Source organism: Neomonachus schauinslandi, chromosome 6, assembly GCF_002201575.2.
Source record: "Neomonachus schauinslandi chromosome 6, ASM220157v2, whole genome shotgun sequence".
Lineage (NCBI taxonomy): Eukaryota > Metazoa > Chordata > Mammalia > Carnivora > Phocidae > Neomonachus > Neomonachus schauinslandi.
The window spans coordinates 129,919,012-129,936,483 of NC_058408.1; the positions used below are offsets into that span (position 1 = coordinate 129,919,012).

General features: G+C 39.5%; 1 protein-coding gene across 1 annotated transcript in view; it reads left to right on the plus strand.

The window, feature by feature from the left end:
- Positions 1-17,472, plus strand: part of CFAP58 (cilia and flagella associated protein 58) — a 93,645-nt gene that overhangs the window by 19,456 nt on the left and 56,717 nt on the right. Inside the window, exons 8-10 of the mRNA XM_021699996.1 lie at positions 3,132-3,214; positions 6,556-6,747; positions 17,150-17,311. Of these exons, the coding sequence (XP_021555671.1) occupies positions 3,132-3,214; positions 6,556-6,747; positions 17,150-17,311 (437 nt within the window). The remainder of the gene's footprint in view (positions 1-3,131; positions 3,215-6,555; positions 6,748-17,149; positions 17,312-17,472) is intronic.

Consider the following 17,472-nt stretch of genomic DNA (forward strand, 5'->3'; position numbering starts at 1 on the left):
GCATCTATTATTATCCAGGCTTATTACTATTTATATAAGTAGTAAGATAGAATGCCATCTCATTCTGAAAAAGAATAGAATTGAAAATAGGATTTACTAGTCAAATTTGGTGCGGCAGAAACAGCTTCGGACTCAGAGACGGAGGATCCGGGTTTGAATTTAACTACACCAGAGTATGTGAGGCAGGAACAGGTTGTGGTACCTGTTGTGAGTTGTAGGTCACCAAATGAGGCAACATACGTAACAGCATAAAAACATACATCGCCTCACTAAAAGTTAGGTAAAACCTAAATCTCTAGGTAAGGTTATCAGAAATCCAGTTGGCCCCGAACAACATGTGTTTGAACTGTGTGGGTCCACTTATATGTGGATTTTTTTTCGATAAATACAGTACAGATAAATATATTTTCTCTTCTTTATGATTTTCTTAATACCATTTTCTTTTCTCTAGCTTACTTTATTGTAAGAATATAGTATAGAATACATATAACATACAGAAGATGTGTTAGTCGATTGTTTCTGTTATCAGTAAAGCTTCTGGTCAACAGTAGGCTATTGGTAGTTAAGTTTTGGGGGAGTCAGAGTTATATGTGGATTTCAACTTCGTGGGGGATTGGCATCCCTAACTCTCATGTTGTTCAATGGTCAACTGTGTGTGTTGTGTAAGCCTTTGAACAGTGCAGATATTTTTCCCTCTAAGACATCAGGAAATAATCTTTTGTTGAGGTACAGTTGTGGCTTGAGAATTTCTCCGTTCCTTCAATAGACTGAGTACCTACTATGTGCAGGCACTAAGGTTGGCTTTGGGTGCATGGAGGTCCCTGCCCTCAGAATGCTTACAGTCTTGCATGAGTTTACAATCTAATGTCTTCAGTGACAGGAAGAAAAACGGAATTACTAGATCATATTTTGTAACTGGTTTAGTGACTTTCAAAACACTCCCACATTTAAATTTCTGTATTTTTGCTTGCAATAGTTCTGAAAAAAATTATTCATTCAGTGTTGGACCTAATTCTTCATTCTTAAATCATGTTTACAGAATTCATCATGCTCTCTCCTCTGGTTATTTTATAGATCTCGTTAACATCATTATTTCTTCTTAGGTCCTCTTCCTTTTGATGTGCCTGATCAAAGAGTGGCATTGGACACAATAGTTAGGAGCACGAGTCCTCCATGTGTTATGATTTTCTATCACAAAACCCAAGGAACTAACGATAAACTACCAGAACTAATGAGAGTTCACTGGGGTGGCAGGTTATAAAATAAATATATACACATCGATAGTTTCCTCTCATACAAAGAATTGGTTAGAATATATGATGGAAAAACCCCTTTTCACAGTAGCAACTAAAGTAATAAGATACCTATAAATAAAGTTACCGGGATATCTGCAAGACATGTATATAAAACATGCTACAGAATTCTATTGAGGGGTATAAAGTAAGAAGACTTGAAAAATAGATATACAAAGTTCCTGGAGGAGAAAGCGCAATATGATAAGGATATAAATCTGCCTAAATTAATCTATACATTTAATATTTCCAATAAAAATTTCAGTAAGTTATATTGTTGGGACTTGAGAATTGATTCTAGAGTTCGTCCAGAAGAATAAACAGGTGACAATGGCCATAAAATTCTGGAAAAGAGGAGTGATGAGGGAGCACTTGCTTTACTAGGTGTTTAATATTATAAAGCTTCAGTAATCAAAGAGTGTAGTGAAAATGCCTGATAAAACAGATCAATGGAAGAGATTGGAAAAGGCACAAAAAGACCCAAGGTTATCATCAAGATCAAGGTGTTATTTCACACCAGCGTGCAGTATGGATTGTTGAGAAGATGGTAGCATGACAATAAGTTATTTTTTGGGAAAAAAAAGTTAATACCAGATGTGGAAACCAGAAAGCCAAGATCTAGAAGATTTAATGAAATAAAAGCTGAGGGTTGTTTTTTTTTTTTTTTACTGTATCAAAGTTTCTCTATATAAAGGCAAATTGACCAAAATATTGCCAAAGAGTTAGTATTTTTGTTATATATAAAGAGTTCTTACAAATCCACAAAAAGGATAAACAATTCATGAGAAAAATGGGCATAGGGCAAGTGTGGGCAATCTTAAAAACAGAAATACAAGTAAATGGTGATTAAACATGAAAAAGTAGTCAACTTTACCACTAATCAAAGAGATGTAAACTAAATACAGACATGGGGTTTTAATAATCTATTGGATTGTCAAAGAGATCAAAGAGCATGATACCCAGTGGTGGTTTGGGTGTGGATTTAAACTGCTATCAGTTTCTGGAGCAAAATTTGACAGTAGGAGAGAAATGCCTTTTTTTTTTTTTTTTTTTTTTATCGCCTTCGATCCAGGACTTCCTGTTCTAGAGTAACAAATGAGTAAGAACTTTCACAGATATATGGCTTATAATTGCAAATAAATAAGTAAAGTGGAAGCAATTTAAATGTTAAGGTGGGGGATTGGTGAAATAAATTATGCATTTTCATATAGTGAAATATCACAGAGCCATTAAAATTCTGTTGTAGATGCCCATTTATAATATAGAGAGGCATTTATTTTATGTTAGTTAATTATAAAAGCAAGCTACAGAATAGTATGTGTTGTATAATTCACTTTTGTGTATATATATAGGAATGTGTGTATATCTGTATTTTTATATACACACATATTTGCATAGGAAAAAGTCCGGAAAGAGACCTATCAAAATCCTAAGTAGATTCTGCTTGACTTGAATTTTTTTCCCTTTTGTTCATTTGGATGTCTCATTTGTTTCTGTCTTCCTAATTACTTGTATAATTAAAAAGATTTAAAAAGAGCAAGGACTTTTGGAGTCCGAGAAACCATGCTCCCAGCCTCAGCCCTGTCACCTCTTGGTCGCAGATGGGTGGCATGTGGCTTAATCCTGCTGAGACTCAGTTTCCATGTGTTCAGTGGGACAGGAGACCTCCTTCACTGAGTTATAATAGATAATATATAGATCATGGAACACTCAATAAATAGGAGTTTTATAGCTGCAGATAAACGCGTAAAGCCGTTTCTGTGTCGCATTGGCTTTGGCCTTGGCAGATTCTTTCTTGGGTCGGCTCCATATTTCTTCTTCTTCTCCTTGGCCATTTAGAGGTGGAGGCTTCAAAGAAACAAGCAGAACTTGATAAGAAAGCAATGGATGAGCTTCTGAGAGAAAGGGACATATTAAATAAGGTGAGTGTGTTCCCATAGCCCTGGGAAATAAATGTCTTTCTCTAACGCTATGATATCTGCCTCTAACCCGTTGTGCTGGGGAAAGAAAACTCTGAAGCGAACAAAAGTAGATCAGAAATAAATCATCGTGGTCAGTTTTCTTCCAAGCTGCCGGGCGCAGTCCACCATCCGCGGGCTGAGAACTGAAACTGCATTATCACTTGTGAGCAAGAAGGGACTTTGGGGAATTATCATATAAACGAGCAGGAGACTGAAGAGCGTTTTGTGGATTCTGATTCTCTTGCTGGTGTGTTCTTTGGCATCCTAAGCGGTTGATCAAAATTTCTGAATTTAATATCTATAATCTGCAACTTTTGCTAATCCAGAAGATACAAATGAGTGCTAATACAATTTTACCTTCGAGGAGTTTGGTATAAGAAAGGCCAGTTGATGCCATAAAACTTCCCGCCATCTTTTGGGGACTGTTGTAGGTTTTTGTTTTTGTTTTCAGCCTTTATATCTCCTAGTCTTTGAGCTCAGTCTGGTCCAAGGCTGAGGGAGGGGTTGCAGGAGCTTGAGGCCTAGAAAGCTTCCAATCAAGGGAGGACACCTACCCCTACCCCTTTCCTCCCCAAACCAGTTAAGAGGATTCCTTCCATTGATAGTCACTCTTAGGAGGTTAACTAGTTCCAAGGATTTAGGGTAAACTTTCCTGCTCAGGGATTTCCTCCAGGGAGGAAAAATCAAAGGGCCAGGTGGAGAGTGGGGAGGCTGCTTCCAGAGCAGTGTATAGCTTTAGGCCCAGACAGTCATCTCATCAAGTAGGAACAGCTTATATTTTTTTTACTCCAACTTTCATTATTTCTTTTGGCTTCCCAGAATTGAACAAATATTGACAAAATAGACCACTCTGGAAGCTTAAAGAAGACTATTTAAGGGATCTCAGGAAATAGGAGTTTACCTATCTTTACATGCTGAGCGCTCCTTAGGAAATCGTTGTTTTTTGGATGATCCTGGGAACTGTTCCTTTATTCAACAAATTTGCACATGCAAACAATGTCGTTGGATTTAGATTTTTTTTTAAGATTTTATTTATTTATTTGACAGAGAGAGAGACAGCGAGAGAGGGAACACAAGCAGGAGGAGTGGGAGAGGGAGAAGCAGGCTTCCCGCGGAGCAGGGAGCCCAATGCGGGGCTCGATCCCAGGGCCCTGGGATCATGACCTGAGCCGAAGGCATATGCTTAATGACTGAGCCACCAAGGTGCCCCTAGATTTAGATTTTTAAACGTGTTTTTAAGACATGCATTTAACCCATTTATATTTTATGTATACTGATAGACAACCAATAGATTTTCTACCACAATAGGACATGTAGCACAACATTAATTTCACATTTATTTGTTTGATTTGACTAACGTCAGTTCCTCTTCCAAGGCAGGGTATACTTTTTTTTTTTTCCTTTCTGCCCCGTGTGCATCCCTCCTTAGAGCCTTGCACAGCGCCCAACCCTCTGCAACCTTTACTAATAATGCATTCTTTCCCCACTGATTTGAAATGCCCCTTTCATTGAATGAATGAGTGACATGTTTTTGACAGGCAGCAATGTTAATATATTTTCGTTTTTCAGTGTCATGTTAAAGTGGCTTTGTCTTTTATAGAGTGGATGTTTAATTCAATGCTTGAAAGTCAAGTTGACCTTTTCTTTTTTCTGCATCATCACCCATCTGAGGTGTAGTGTGTTTATATTCTAGTGGTTTTCGGACCTGGCTGCAGGTCTGTACTGCTTAGAGATTTGGGAAGGGACAACCAGGTGCCTTGTGGGACCAAGGATACAGTTGGGCCTCAGGAACTGATAGGAAGCTGACCTGACATTCTTGGGACACACAGAAAGCCACTGGATTTCTGCCATCACTGGATTTCCTGCTGAGTTTTTGCTTTCGTTCCTCTCTTTTGGGGAAGAATGCCTCCCTGTTTCCCAGTCTGTTTGGCAAAAAAATGGCTATCACCAATAGCTCCCAAGTTTATGTCCTCTATTGAATTGCAGAAAGCTAAAGGCCCTATTTCAAAAGTCCCTGGTCCGTTCCCCTATGGCCGGAGACGTGAACCCTTTTGCATGAGCTCAGTAGCAACTACTATTGACTCCTCGTTTTGGGGGCACAACCTGGCTTCTTGGGCAGCCAGTCCTAGGAATTTCCATTGCAGCAGCCGAAATCACTCATGCAGTGTTCAAAAAAGAATGTTGGCCTGTGTGTCCCCTCCCAGATCCACTGAATCGGAATCTCTGGCGTTGGGACACAGGCATCTGCATTTTTTAAGAAACTGGGTTAGTTGTTGTGTTATTGTGGTAAGATACACATAAGACAGAATTTACTGTGAGTGCCCTTGAGTACATTCGGGGTGTCGTGCACCTATCATGGCGCTCTAGCTACAGAACATTCTCATCACTCCAAATAGAACCCCTGCACCTGTAAAGCAGTTACACCCCCCCCCCCACATTCCCTACTTCTCCCAGCCCTAGAGAAACTGCCTTCTTCCTCTGTGGATTTGACTATTTTGGATATTTATATAACTGGAATCCCATTATACGTGACCTCTTATGTATGGCCTCTTTCACTCAGAATAATGTTTTCAGGTTTCAACCATGCTGTAGCCTGTATCGGGACTTTGTTCCTTTTTGTGGCTGATGAATATTCCACTGTGTGGATATACCACATTTTGATGACCTATTTCGTCAGCTGATGGACATTTGGGTTGTTTCCCCCTTTTGGCTTTTGTGATGGACGAGTGCTGTTGTGAACATTCATGTACAAGTTCTGGTTTGAACATCTGTTTTCAGTTCTTCTGGGTGTATGTACTCAGGAGTGAAATTGTTGGATCATATGTTAATTCTAGATATTTGCATTTTCAACGAGTTGATTTTATTTTACTTTGTAGTCAAAGCCCTGTTACGTGATTAGGTTCAATTGCTCTAAGCTCACAGGAACAAGGCCAGAGCTGGGATGGGGTTTACCTTTGGGGTTGGCCGGCCCTGGACCCAAATCCTGGCTCTGCCACTCCCCTGTTGTATGAACTTGTAGGCAAGCACCTTAACTTCTGAGTGTCAGTTTCCTACCCTTAAAATGGGAGCAAAATAGTGCTCACTTCCTTGGGATGTTGTGGTCACTTAGTGTACTTATGTACGTGTTTGCCTTGTGCAAAATTAACATAGTAAGCTCTAAATAAGCTGTAGAGAATATGATTATCTTTATTCACCCAAAAAACAATGTATCTAATTATTTTAGGGATGAAACGGGGGCAAATTTATCCAAAAATCCCCACACATTTTGAGTAACGTGACTGCTCTGTTGTCCTTATTTTTAGAATATGCTTAAGGCGGTCAGTGCGACCCAGAAACAGGTAGACCTGGTAAAGCTCCATGAGCAAGCCAAGAAGAACCTGGAGGAAGAAATCCAGAACTACAAGGATGAGGCTCAGAAGCAGAGAAAGATCATCTTTCAGCTGGAAAAGGAGCGAGATCGGTACATCAGTGAAGCCAGTGACCTGACCCAGAAGGTAAAGTCACTCCTCAAGGATGTGGGTGGCAAAGAGGATTTCTTCAGATCTGAGCTGGTGGTTTGCACGAGAATTTAAGAGGAATGATGTTGATAGAAGAAAAGCTGTCCCAGGGCTGATCTGGGTCAAACTGTGAAATGGAGAAGGCCAATGCTTCGGGGGCCTCCGTTTCTCCTTCGAGGCCCCTCCCCTGTTACCCTGCTGTGCAGTTTCCCTGGGTTGGACGCTTGGGTTGGGGCTGGGGGGTGCTGTCAGCATCACCGTCTCTGCACCCTTTGTTCTCACCCCCCACCTCTGTCCCTGAAACCCTTGTCCCCTCAGACGGAGGATTCCAACTAGTTGTTAGGAGAAAGGCATCTAATTAAATGGCCTCAAATTAAGATGTGACTCCTGGCATCAGGTAAATGTTCACACATTCAAAGGGCATTTTATTTTCCAGCTATTGTGAACCTGAAACCTCACCAGTGGTAGAAATTCACACATTTGAGTAGCTAAGTCCCAGATCTCTACTTCCTGTAAACCGTGGAGGAGGGAGGGTGCTCACGGCAGCGTCTTGAAGAACGACTTCAGGGATTTCAAATCTAGTTTAACCAGTTGTCTTAGCACATTGCCAGCATTAAGCAGCAGTGGGTGGACTGTGCTGTCTTCAGCGCGTTCCCAGATGGTGTAGAGCAGGGGGTTTCATGAGGGGGGTTTCATGGTGCCAGGAAGGGGCATTGGGGAATGGAGTAAAGTTTTAAGTATGAGGCTGAGAAGAGGGTTTTGGAGAAAAGACTCATTTAGCGAGATTCCCCTCTCCCCCCGGCAAAATGTTATCTGCTCTGCAGTGTAAGCCTGTCTTTCATCTCTTCAGTGAAATCTACCGTGTTTACCAGGGCTCTTGCGTGTTTATGTTTTGTTTTGTTTTGTTTTGGAGTGGAATCTCAGTGAAGATGACAAGGAGGACAGCCAACATTTGAATTATAAACATTAAGAAAGTGGGAAACAAGCTTTGCTTTAGGAAATCAGCTTCTTCTCGCTTAGACTAAATAAATGCTGAGCAGATAGGTTTGTAGAACCGAAGTTTGGAGGAACACGAATGCATATGCTCATTCTAGCCCAGGCTGGACGCCTCTTCCTTGTAAAAGACTCCCCCCCCCCCCCCCCATGATTCTTAGAGCCCTGATTGAGGGCCATTGGAATACAGTGTGTTTCTCTTCTGACTTAATCATCTTACAAGCACTGTTGATTGATTTCCTGACTCTCAGAAAACCAATGGTCGTTCAGGAACTCGTATCCTCCAATCGTATTCTCCAGCCTGGGCTAACCCATCAGGCTCCGCATCAGGCTCCACATCCGTCAGCTTCAGCTGTAACAAATAACCCTCAAATTTCAGTGGTTTATAGCAACAAAGATTCATTTTTAGCTCAAATCAAAGGCCTTTGTGGGTCATCTGCTGCCCTGCTTCGTGTCCTCTTCACTCCAAGCTGATTCTGTTGGGATGTGCTGGCCTCTTTCAGAGCGAAAACAGTGTAATAGTGGACCTTGTGATGCTCTCAAAGCTTCTGCTGGGGAGGGAAGGGCACAGGCCTTGTCCACTCATATTCCCTTGGCCAAAGCAAGTCACATGACCAAGCCCAACATCCCTGGGTAGGAGTATAATCCTCCTAAGGGAGAGGCGCTGTTTGGTGAGACGGGAAATATATCTGAACATATCATCTGTTGCAACTTTCTGCTTCACCTACCTGATAATCAGTCTCTCTCCACCCCTGGCTGCCATCACACTATCAAAGTTAACTGTTAAAAATTCCAATGTGATCTTGGTATCACTCCTGGCCTTACAAACCTCTGTCACTTCTCAGTAACCTGGGCCAGTGCTTTCTAACATTTTTTTGCATCCTTAGCACATGTAGAAAATAATATGTCTATAGCCCTTGGGAATAAGGGGGAAACTGTTCAGGGCTGGAGGGGACTAACCTAGGGATGCTAGCTGCTTGATCCCACCTGGGAGAGGGAGTCAGTATTTTGGTACATACCTATAACCCACGCAAGACAAAGCAGTTGGTATACTGTGATTTATGGGACAGAGTCCAAGCTCTTTGTTCTCCCTGGGAAGTCCTTCCTTCCCCTCTCTGCCTGGAAAACTCCTTTTATCCTTCAATAGCCTGCTCAAATGCTCATCTCTGGGCTCAAGCCTGCTCTGACTCTCTCCTTTTGGATTTGTTGGTATCTCTGGAATGGCACTTATCATCCTGTAGAGTAATTACTTTCTTTGCACATTTGTTTTTCCTACTTTACAGTGAGCTCTTGGGAACAAGGATTTTATCTCATTCATTTCTTCATTTCCAGTGTGCTGGTAAATAGTAGGCACCAATAAAGTGTTTGTTAAACAAATGGATAGATGATGAGTGATAAAAAGGATGCTATCACTGATTTTAATATAGGATTATTTATTTTTCTGTTTCCTTGTAAAAGTGTAGAGGTACCAAGTTTTGCTGGTAACTGTTTTTCATAATTCTTTTTTTTTTTTTAAAGATTTTATTTATTTATTTGAGAGAGAGAGAATGAGAGAGAGCACATGAGAGGAGTTAGGATCAGAGGGAGAAGCAGACTCCCTGCCGAGCAGGGAGCCCAATGCAGGACTCCATCCAGGGACTCCAGGATTATGACCTGAGCCGAAGGCAGTCGCTTAACCAACTGAGCCACCCAGGCGGCCCTGTTTTTCATAATTCTAATGTTTAACTTCACAAGATTATATAATGTATCACTAAATCATTTAAGCACAAGTTCGTAACAAATTATCAACTGCAATTTGTCTATTTCTTATCAGTTGCTACAGCAACTTGGGTCATCTCTGGACTTCTTTTTTAAAAATATTTTATTTATTTATTTGACAGAGAGAGAGAGACAGAGAGCAAGCACAAGCAGGGGGAATGGCAGGCAGAGGGAGAGGGAGAAGCAGGCTCCCTGCCGAGCAGGGAGCCCTATGAGGGGCTTGATCCCAGGACCCTAGGATCATGATCTGAGCTAAAGGCAGCCGCTTAACTGACTGAGCCACCCAGGCACCCTTTTTTTTTTCTTTTTTAAAGATTTTATTTATTTATTTTAGAGAGAGAGAGAGTGTATGTGTGAGCAGGGGGAGGGGCAGAAGGAGAGGGAAAGAGAGACTCTCAAGCTGACTCTGCAGAGCCCAACACAGGTCTCATTCTCACGACCCTGAGATCATGACCTGAGCTGAAATCAAGAGTCTGATGCTTAACTAACTAAGCCACCCAGGCACCCCTGGACTTCTTTTTTTTTTCTTTTAATTTTATTTTATTATGTTATGTTAGTCACCATACAATACATCATTAGTTTTTGATGCAGTGAACTTCTTATTAAGGACCTGCATGTCCTTAATACATATAAGAAATATGCCCCTCCCATATTTCTTTCTTTCTTTTCTGCTACACACACACACACGCACACACACACACACACACACACACACCTCATTCTCACAAATAGAACATTCCCTTTCATGCGTTCTATTTCTAGGGAGTTGACAACTGATATCAGGGGCTGGGGATAATGTCACGAAACTGATATTTTCATCAACTTCTGGAGTGAGAATACTTTGTTCCAAGTTTTAACCGAGCAATTTCTTTTGTAAGAACTCAATCTATGGAAAAATAAGAAATGCAAAGAGTTTTATAAAAGGATATTCTTTAAAATAAATTGTGCTACACTTATCTGATACAATGTTATGTAGCATTAAAACCATGTGTTTGAAAAATATTTTTTAAAATGGGGTACGTGTTCACAATATGAATCTGATAAAAACAGAATGCAAAATTACTTACATGGTTTGCCCTAGTTTTATTGCTGTGCATAGAAGAATTGGTATTCGATTTTGAGCTCCTCATATTATTTCCTAAATAGGTACCAAATATTTCTTGAAAGAATGAATGGGAAGTGTAATTAGAGATCTGAATTAACCACTCAAAGACATACTTTTAGGTATTTATGTTAAATTCTTCTTCGTTAATGTATTTGTCATTATGGGTCTTCCCCCATTTTAAATTCATCTGAAACATGTTGCCATAATGGACAATCTTATCGGAATTATCCTCAGTAAGTTTAGCTGTGAGTGACTTACGGCATGGTCTCTTCTGCCTTCTGGGCTGCAAAAACAGTGTCAACATTTACCTTCTGGTTCTTCCTGAGAAAGAAAGGTGAAATCTTAGATACTGAAAGCCCTACATTACATTTTATTAATTTAACTTGGCATTTGCAAACGAGAAAGATCCTTTTCTGTGCCAGAATTGGATGGCTTTTATGTGCTTGTCTCAGTCAACACTTGCCATACTAATGCTGCATAATACACAACCACCAAATGTCACTGGCATGCAGAAATAAGCACTTTTTTTTTTTTTTTTAAAGATTTTACTTATTTATATGAGAGAAAGTGCAAGAGAGAGTGCAAATGGTGAGGAGGGGGAGAGGGAGAGAAAAAGGGAGAAAGAGACTCTGGGGCTCGATCCCAGGACCCCAAGATCACGACCTGAGCCGAGGGCAGACGCTTAACCAACTGAGCCACCCAGGCGCCCCAGCACTTACCTCTCACACATCTGCAGTTGAGTGGGACTCAGGTGGTCTAGGTTAGGCTTGCCTGCACTTGGCTGGAGGCTGTGAGTTGGGTCTGGCTTTGCTCTACATGTTTCTGATCCTCCAGGATGCATGGTGTTCTCATGGAGAAAGAAAGGAAAGCAACCACACAAGCACATTTCCTAGCTCTCTCCTCTGACATCCCATTGGCAGTGGCAAGTCACATGTCCACGCCCAATAGCAAGGGGAAGACTCTTCCCATGGAAGTGGTAGGGACAGGGAGAGGGAGTGAATATTTGCAGAACCATAAGATAATCTAGTAGAGTGATTCAGCACTTTTTATCCTCATACTTTCCTCCTCTGCTGGGCTCTAACTTTTAGTTAAATTGAGAGGCATCAGGAATGGCATTATAAGTTGCGGTCCACCATATTTACTCAACTTTTGTAGATTCTGGTTAAAACCATTCCTGGTTAATCATTAAATCTGTGGCACGTGTTGCACATTATGCACTTGGCTTATTTTAGAACCCCTCCTTTCTCATTCTAAATATTAAACTTTTGGCCTTTGCCTTTCCAGACATTTTATAAATGTCAAAAACATTCTTTCATAATGAATCCTTACCTCCATGTTCCTTAGCTCTCTGCTTCTTTGCTTATAACAGTGTCAAGCAAAACTCTCCTAGACAAAGCTTCCATAAAAGGAATAATAATGTGCTTTCAAGGGCTTACAAGTGAGTGAGGAAAACAAAAGTTGATCAAAGAAATATTGTTGACTGAATAGGTACTTCATGATGAAATGAAACTCCTGTTTCTTTGGTTATACAGAGCATCTTTCTTGGACAAATTATAAGCTTTTTGTGTTGTTATAAAATTAGTGTACTAGGTATTACTATTTTCCTGCAAAACAGAATTTGATCCATAGAAAAATCAAATTTATTTTTGTTAAGTACTAGTATTATTTAACATGACAGACTATTAACCTATTATGATAATCTATTATTTATTAAATGATTAAATTATCTGCTAGGTACTAATATGATGGTACAAATACATGTATTTTCTCACTTAAATCCTCATAATAGCCCTCTGAGGTAGATATGATTATATCCTTCATTTTATAATATAATGTAACATGTTATTTATTATTTTTTAAAAGATTTTATTTATTTATTTGACAGAGCGTGAGACAGTGATTGCATAAGCAGGGGGAGCGGCAGGCAGAGGGAGAGGGAGAAGGAGGCTCCCCACTGAGCAGGGAGCCCCAATGTAATAAGTTATTAAGAACAGAAACATAGAGGCGCCTGGCTGGCTCGGTCAGTAGAGCGTGTGACTCTTGATCTCGGAGTCGTGAATTTGAGCTCCATGTTGGGTGGAGAGCTTACTTAAAAAAATAAAATCTTAAAAAACACCCCAGAAACACAGATATGCCTCGCTAAATTTAAGGTAGAAAATAAAATAAGAAAGCAAGAAAAATAGAGAAGACTTAAAATCTCACGTGCCCGGCCACATAGGTTTTTTTGTTTTGTTTTGTTTTGTTTTTTTTCCAGAGAGTGAGTTTTTCAGTTTCATTATGTAGGTAAAGGCATTGTCAGCATTCAAACCATTGACATTGAGTCAGATAAACTTATTGGAGGAGTTTATTATACTGATATTTCATCAAATGTAAGTTAAAGGGCTCCAAATGCGGTGACCTACTTTCTTATCCTACCTTAGTCTGTGTGATGTTTTGACTATGCTGCAGATTTCCAGCATGCATTATTGATTTTTATCTCACTCTTACTTCTATTGGCACATTGTTTTAACAGAAAAAGAAAAGCTAGTAGGTTATAAAATGGGACTGTACCCTTAGACTGCACTGTAAGCATTTTCTGGGCTAGTCTGAAGTGGGCTTCCAAAGGCTGGGATCTCCAAGTCTCTGGCTGTAACAAAGCTTTTCATATTTGGGTGTGAGTTGGTTTGAGGTGTCTAAAGTGTAATCAATTAATTAAGCTCCAGCCCCACAGCTGGCATCCCACGTTCTCTGAGATGCCATTTTCAACAGGGGCCATTCTGCTGACTAAAGGTTTTGCTCCCAGTTCACACCCCACACATTTTATGAATTTTCAGGATTTGACATTGGTTTGAATGATTTCCATCGAAACAAATTGAGTTCTGACACTTAGAACTAAATTGCTTTGTAAATTGTCTTTTCCCTTAGTTTCAATATTTTTTTTTCATTGTCATTTAACTAAAATACCTTTGATCTTCTTGGTATCATGATGAGTCGTTATTACTTCCAGCTTCAAGAATCCAGAAGCAAGTGCCCTGTGATTTCCTGCGCTGTTGTGTGCAGAAAGATGGACCCTGCTAGTTGGATGCTCCCAACAGAAATGCCCTTGGCAGCATCCTTTCTCTGGAGCATTATTCTGTCTGTGCAAAGGATGATTCTTGTTATAACATCTCTCGAAGTGATTGAACAAGCAAATTTTTCCTTTTCTCTGATGTGCTGCTTGATATTCTGAATGCTGATGATGCTGTTCAAAGTATTTTCAATCCATTCGTTTCACTGACCCCAAAGAGGATGATCATGTCCATAGAAAGGCTAAATTTTAGTCTAAGATAGTGCCTTTCCTTTTTTTTTTTTTTTAAATAAAACAAATAACAGATCTAGTAATGGGTATCTTATTTAGGTTTTACATTTATTTCTAACTTATACATTTTAGTTACTGGTGGTGGTACCTTAAAAGAGTGCCTGCTACTCATTTTTAAGGATTCTACAGATATGGATCAAAGAAATGATGGGAAAAGGAAAGGGGTTTCTTTTCATTTCAGACCCACGCACTTACCTTTTCTTCAGACCTCCTTGTCTCAGATTTTCAAATTTTGTTCTTTCTAGGCCCTCAACCAATCATCCAAACCATTCCCACAGTCTGTATTTATTCTTACTTTGGGCCACTCTCTTTCCACACAAAGTGGATGATCTCATTTAATAACAATAAAACAGTAAAAGCATGTAAAAATACTTTGTACAAATCTAGTGGCATAAATTTAAAAAATTGGCTGAATAGGTAATTCTCTCAAAAATATGTACATACATCAAGGTTTGACTTACAGAGAAGTAGTAATCATAGGAAGATCAGTAACTAGGGAAACCACTAAAGAAGCTGAGGGAGAATTCGCTTCAACACTCACAGAGGGCCCAATAACTTTAGCACTGAGTTTCTTCAAACTTTTGAGAATCAAATAATTCTCAGGCTATATAACTTCAGAAAAAGTGCTGCTCATGCACTTTGATTTTTTGGGGTAATACCGATTGGCATTCCTGCGCTGATATATATAACCTATGCCTTCTGCAGGGATGATTAGTAAAGACTCCAGGCCTGGGAGAGAGCTTGGGTCTGACATGAGTGATTGAATGGGTGGACAGAAAGATACTCTGTTCACTTTATGAAACTAGCAGAAACCTTGATATTAAAATAGAACGGGAAAGAAAGTTATAGACTTCGATCACTTGTGAATATGTATGCAGAACCCTAATTGAAATTCTAGCAAACCAAATTCAACAGTACATTAAAAGAATCATCCAGTATGACCAAAGAAGGTTTATCCTGAAACGGCAAGGATAGTTTTCTATTAAGAAACCTATTGCTGGTGCTATGGAAATGTGAAGTGTTACAGCCATTTTGGAAAGCAATCTAGCAATATCTATTAAAGTTGAAAATATATATGTCTTTTGAGCCAGATATTCCACTCCTGGGAATCCATCCCAACAGAAGTGAATGCACAAGTGCATAAGGACACATGTACCAAAATGTTTAGTGCAGCAGGGTTCAGAGTGGCGAAAAAGTGGAAACCAAGCTAATGCCCATCAGAGGTGAAGAGCTGAGTCTATGATGGCTCAGCCACACTGTGGAGTGTTAAACCATCTTTCAACAGAGCGAATTAGAGCTACTCCACATGATCCCAAAGTATTATTGAGTGATTAAAAAGCAAGGTGCATACAAACATCTATAAGAAGATCACACTTAGCTAAAAAATAAAAACAAAACCTAAAAAACAAGACAAAGGAAGACAAACAAATCCCCATGTCTCTATGTTTACTTTGAGTAGCTGTGGATGATATTACTTTCTTTGACTGAAATTTCCTTCTTTGTAAAATTAGGGTGATAATGATGCACATCTCAGAGGTTTTTTGTGAAGAGTAAATGAGTTAATACATATAGAAAGTCTGGTACATAGAATGTGTCTGAGAAATATTAGCTGTTACTATGCTAGAAGACCTGAATAGAATATGTAGAATTCAAAGGAAAATGTGGATGAACACATACTAAATTGTTAACCTGTTTTATGTGTCGGTGAGGGACTAATATGGGTAGAAGAGAGAAGGAAAGTCCAAATAAATAAAAAGAAAAAAATATTTCACACTGATGCATTTATTTAAAATTATGGCACATGGGGATATGTATAAAGAAATAAAATTAAAATACTTCTACAGGGAAACATTTATTAGTAAGTATATCAAATCAATAGACCCAATAAGAATAGAAAAAGTGGTACAAAATAATATATGCTGGAAAGGCATTTACTAACATTTAATCTCATCCCTCCTCATACGTGTCTGAGAAAACTTTGAAAGGTGTTTATTTAAAGATATAAAGGATGAATATATTAAACACCAGCCATCATTACCTCTGATGGGGAAACTTTAGAACAAGGTTTCTTGGAGCGTATTTTCTGGGATATTAATTCCACAGGTGGAAAAAAAGGATTCTGTAGTGCAGGGACTTGGGAACATGCTGCTCACAGGTAGCCCACACTTGAGTCACAATGAATAGGAGCACAGCAAAGGTCTAAGTACTTTGTGACTGTTCGGTTCTAGATACAATGTGTCTTCTTCAGAGGAACCTTCCCTGGCCATGTTACCGCAAGGACGTGCCCGGCCTTCTATTCTCTGTCACGTTGCTCTGTTTATCTCCTTCAGCTGTAAACCATTAATTAAGAGAATGCCATTGCGATGCAGCAAAACTCTGAAGAATTTTCTCCTTATGTGTTCTAGCTTTTGTCCAGACCATAATTCCATTGATTCCATCAGTCTTCCTTGCAAAAGTTTTTCTTTTTAAGGAATTTTCAAGTCAGTTTGTCCTTAAAAATATCAATTGCTGTGGACACTGCAGCTGAGAGTCATGATTATGTAATTTCAGAGGGATGGATTGCTTGTTGAGAAGTATCGGCTCATGGTGGAATTCTGTGCCTCGGTTTTTCATACTTGCTAAAAACAGGCAGTTATCCTCACATCTCATCTTGCCTAGAAGTGTTTTGTACACAACAGAATGCATTTTTATGAAGTCCTTTGAGTTTCCTTGATGGAGTGAGTTGGACATTGGCAAGACAGTGTTTTGATTGCTATCGATGTCCAAAGGCCACTTTTCTTTATCGTGGTTAAACTTCCAAAGCTGTGAGTGTGGCCAAACAGCTAAGTTATTTCTTATCTTTCTTAGTGCTCCATGTGAAGGTCTGTTTAAACTTGTGCCTTTGCATTTTGTCTTTTGGTGGGTGGGTGTTCAGGAGAGGTTTTCAGAATTGAAGGAATTTCTTTACTTTTTTTTTCCTCTTGTGCTCACAAAATAACTGCTAAGCCGTCATGCTTGAGCAGAACTCTAGCATAAATAAAATGTATGTTTGCCTCTAATCAGCTGGGCTGAATTTCTTTGTTGTCCTGCAGCAATTATAGCCACAGTGAGATTTTCTGATTGTGAACATTTCTACCAGCTACCCTTATATCAAAATCTCTGTTTGTCCTGAACTGATAACCACAGATTGGCTCTTTAACCATTTTGTAAACTTCTTTCTTTTCCAGGTCCTCATGAACATGGAAGACATAAAAATCCGTGAAATGCAGATTTTTGACTACAGGAAAAAAATTGCTGAATCAGAGACTAAATTAAAACAGCAACAGAACCTGTATGAAGCTGTGAGGTCAGACAGGAATCTGTATAGCAAAAATCTGGTTGAGGCTCAGGTAAAGAATATACTTTTGTTTTTACGTTTTGACTCCTCCCCACTTCTGGGTTTAAAGCAGTTTCTGTGTTCCTAATGGCAGAATTTAGAACAGGGCAAACAAGAAATCTCATGGAATTCACCTGAAAGAGAAGATCAGTGGGAATTTGTGCTGAACTATCA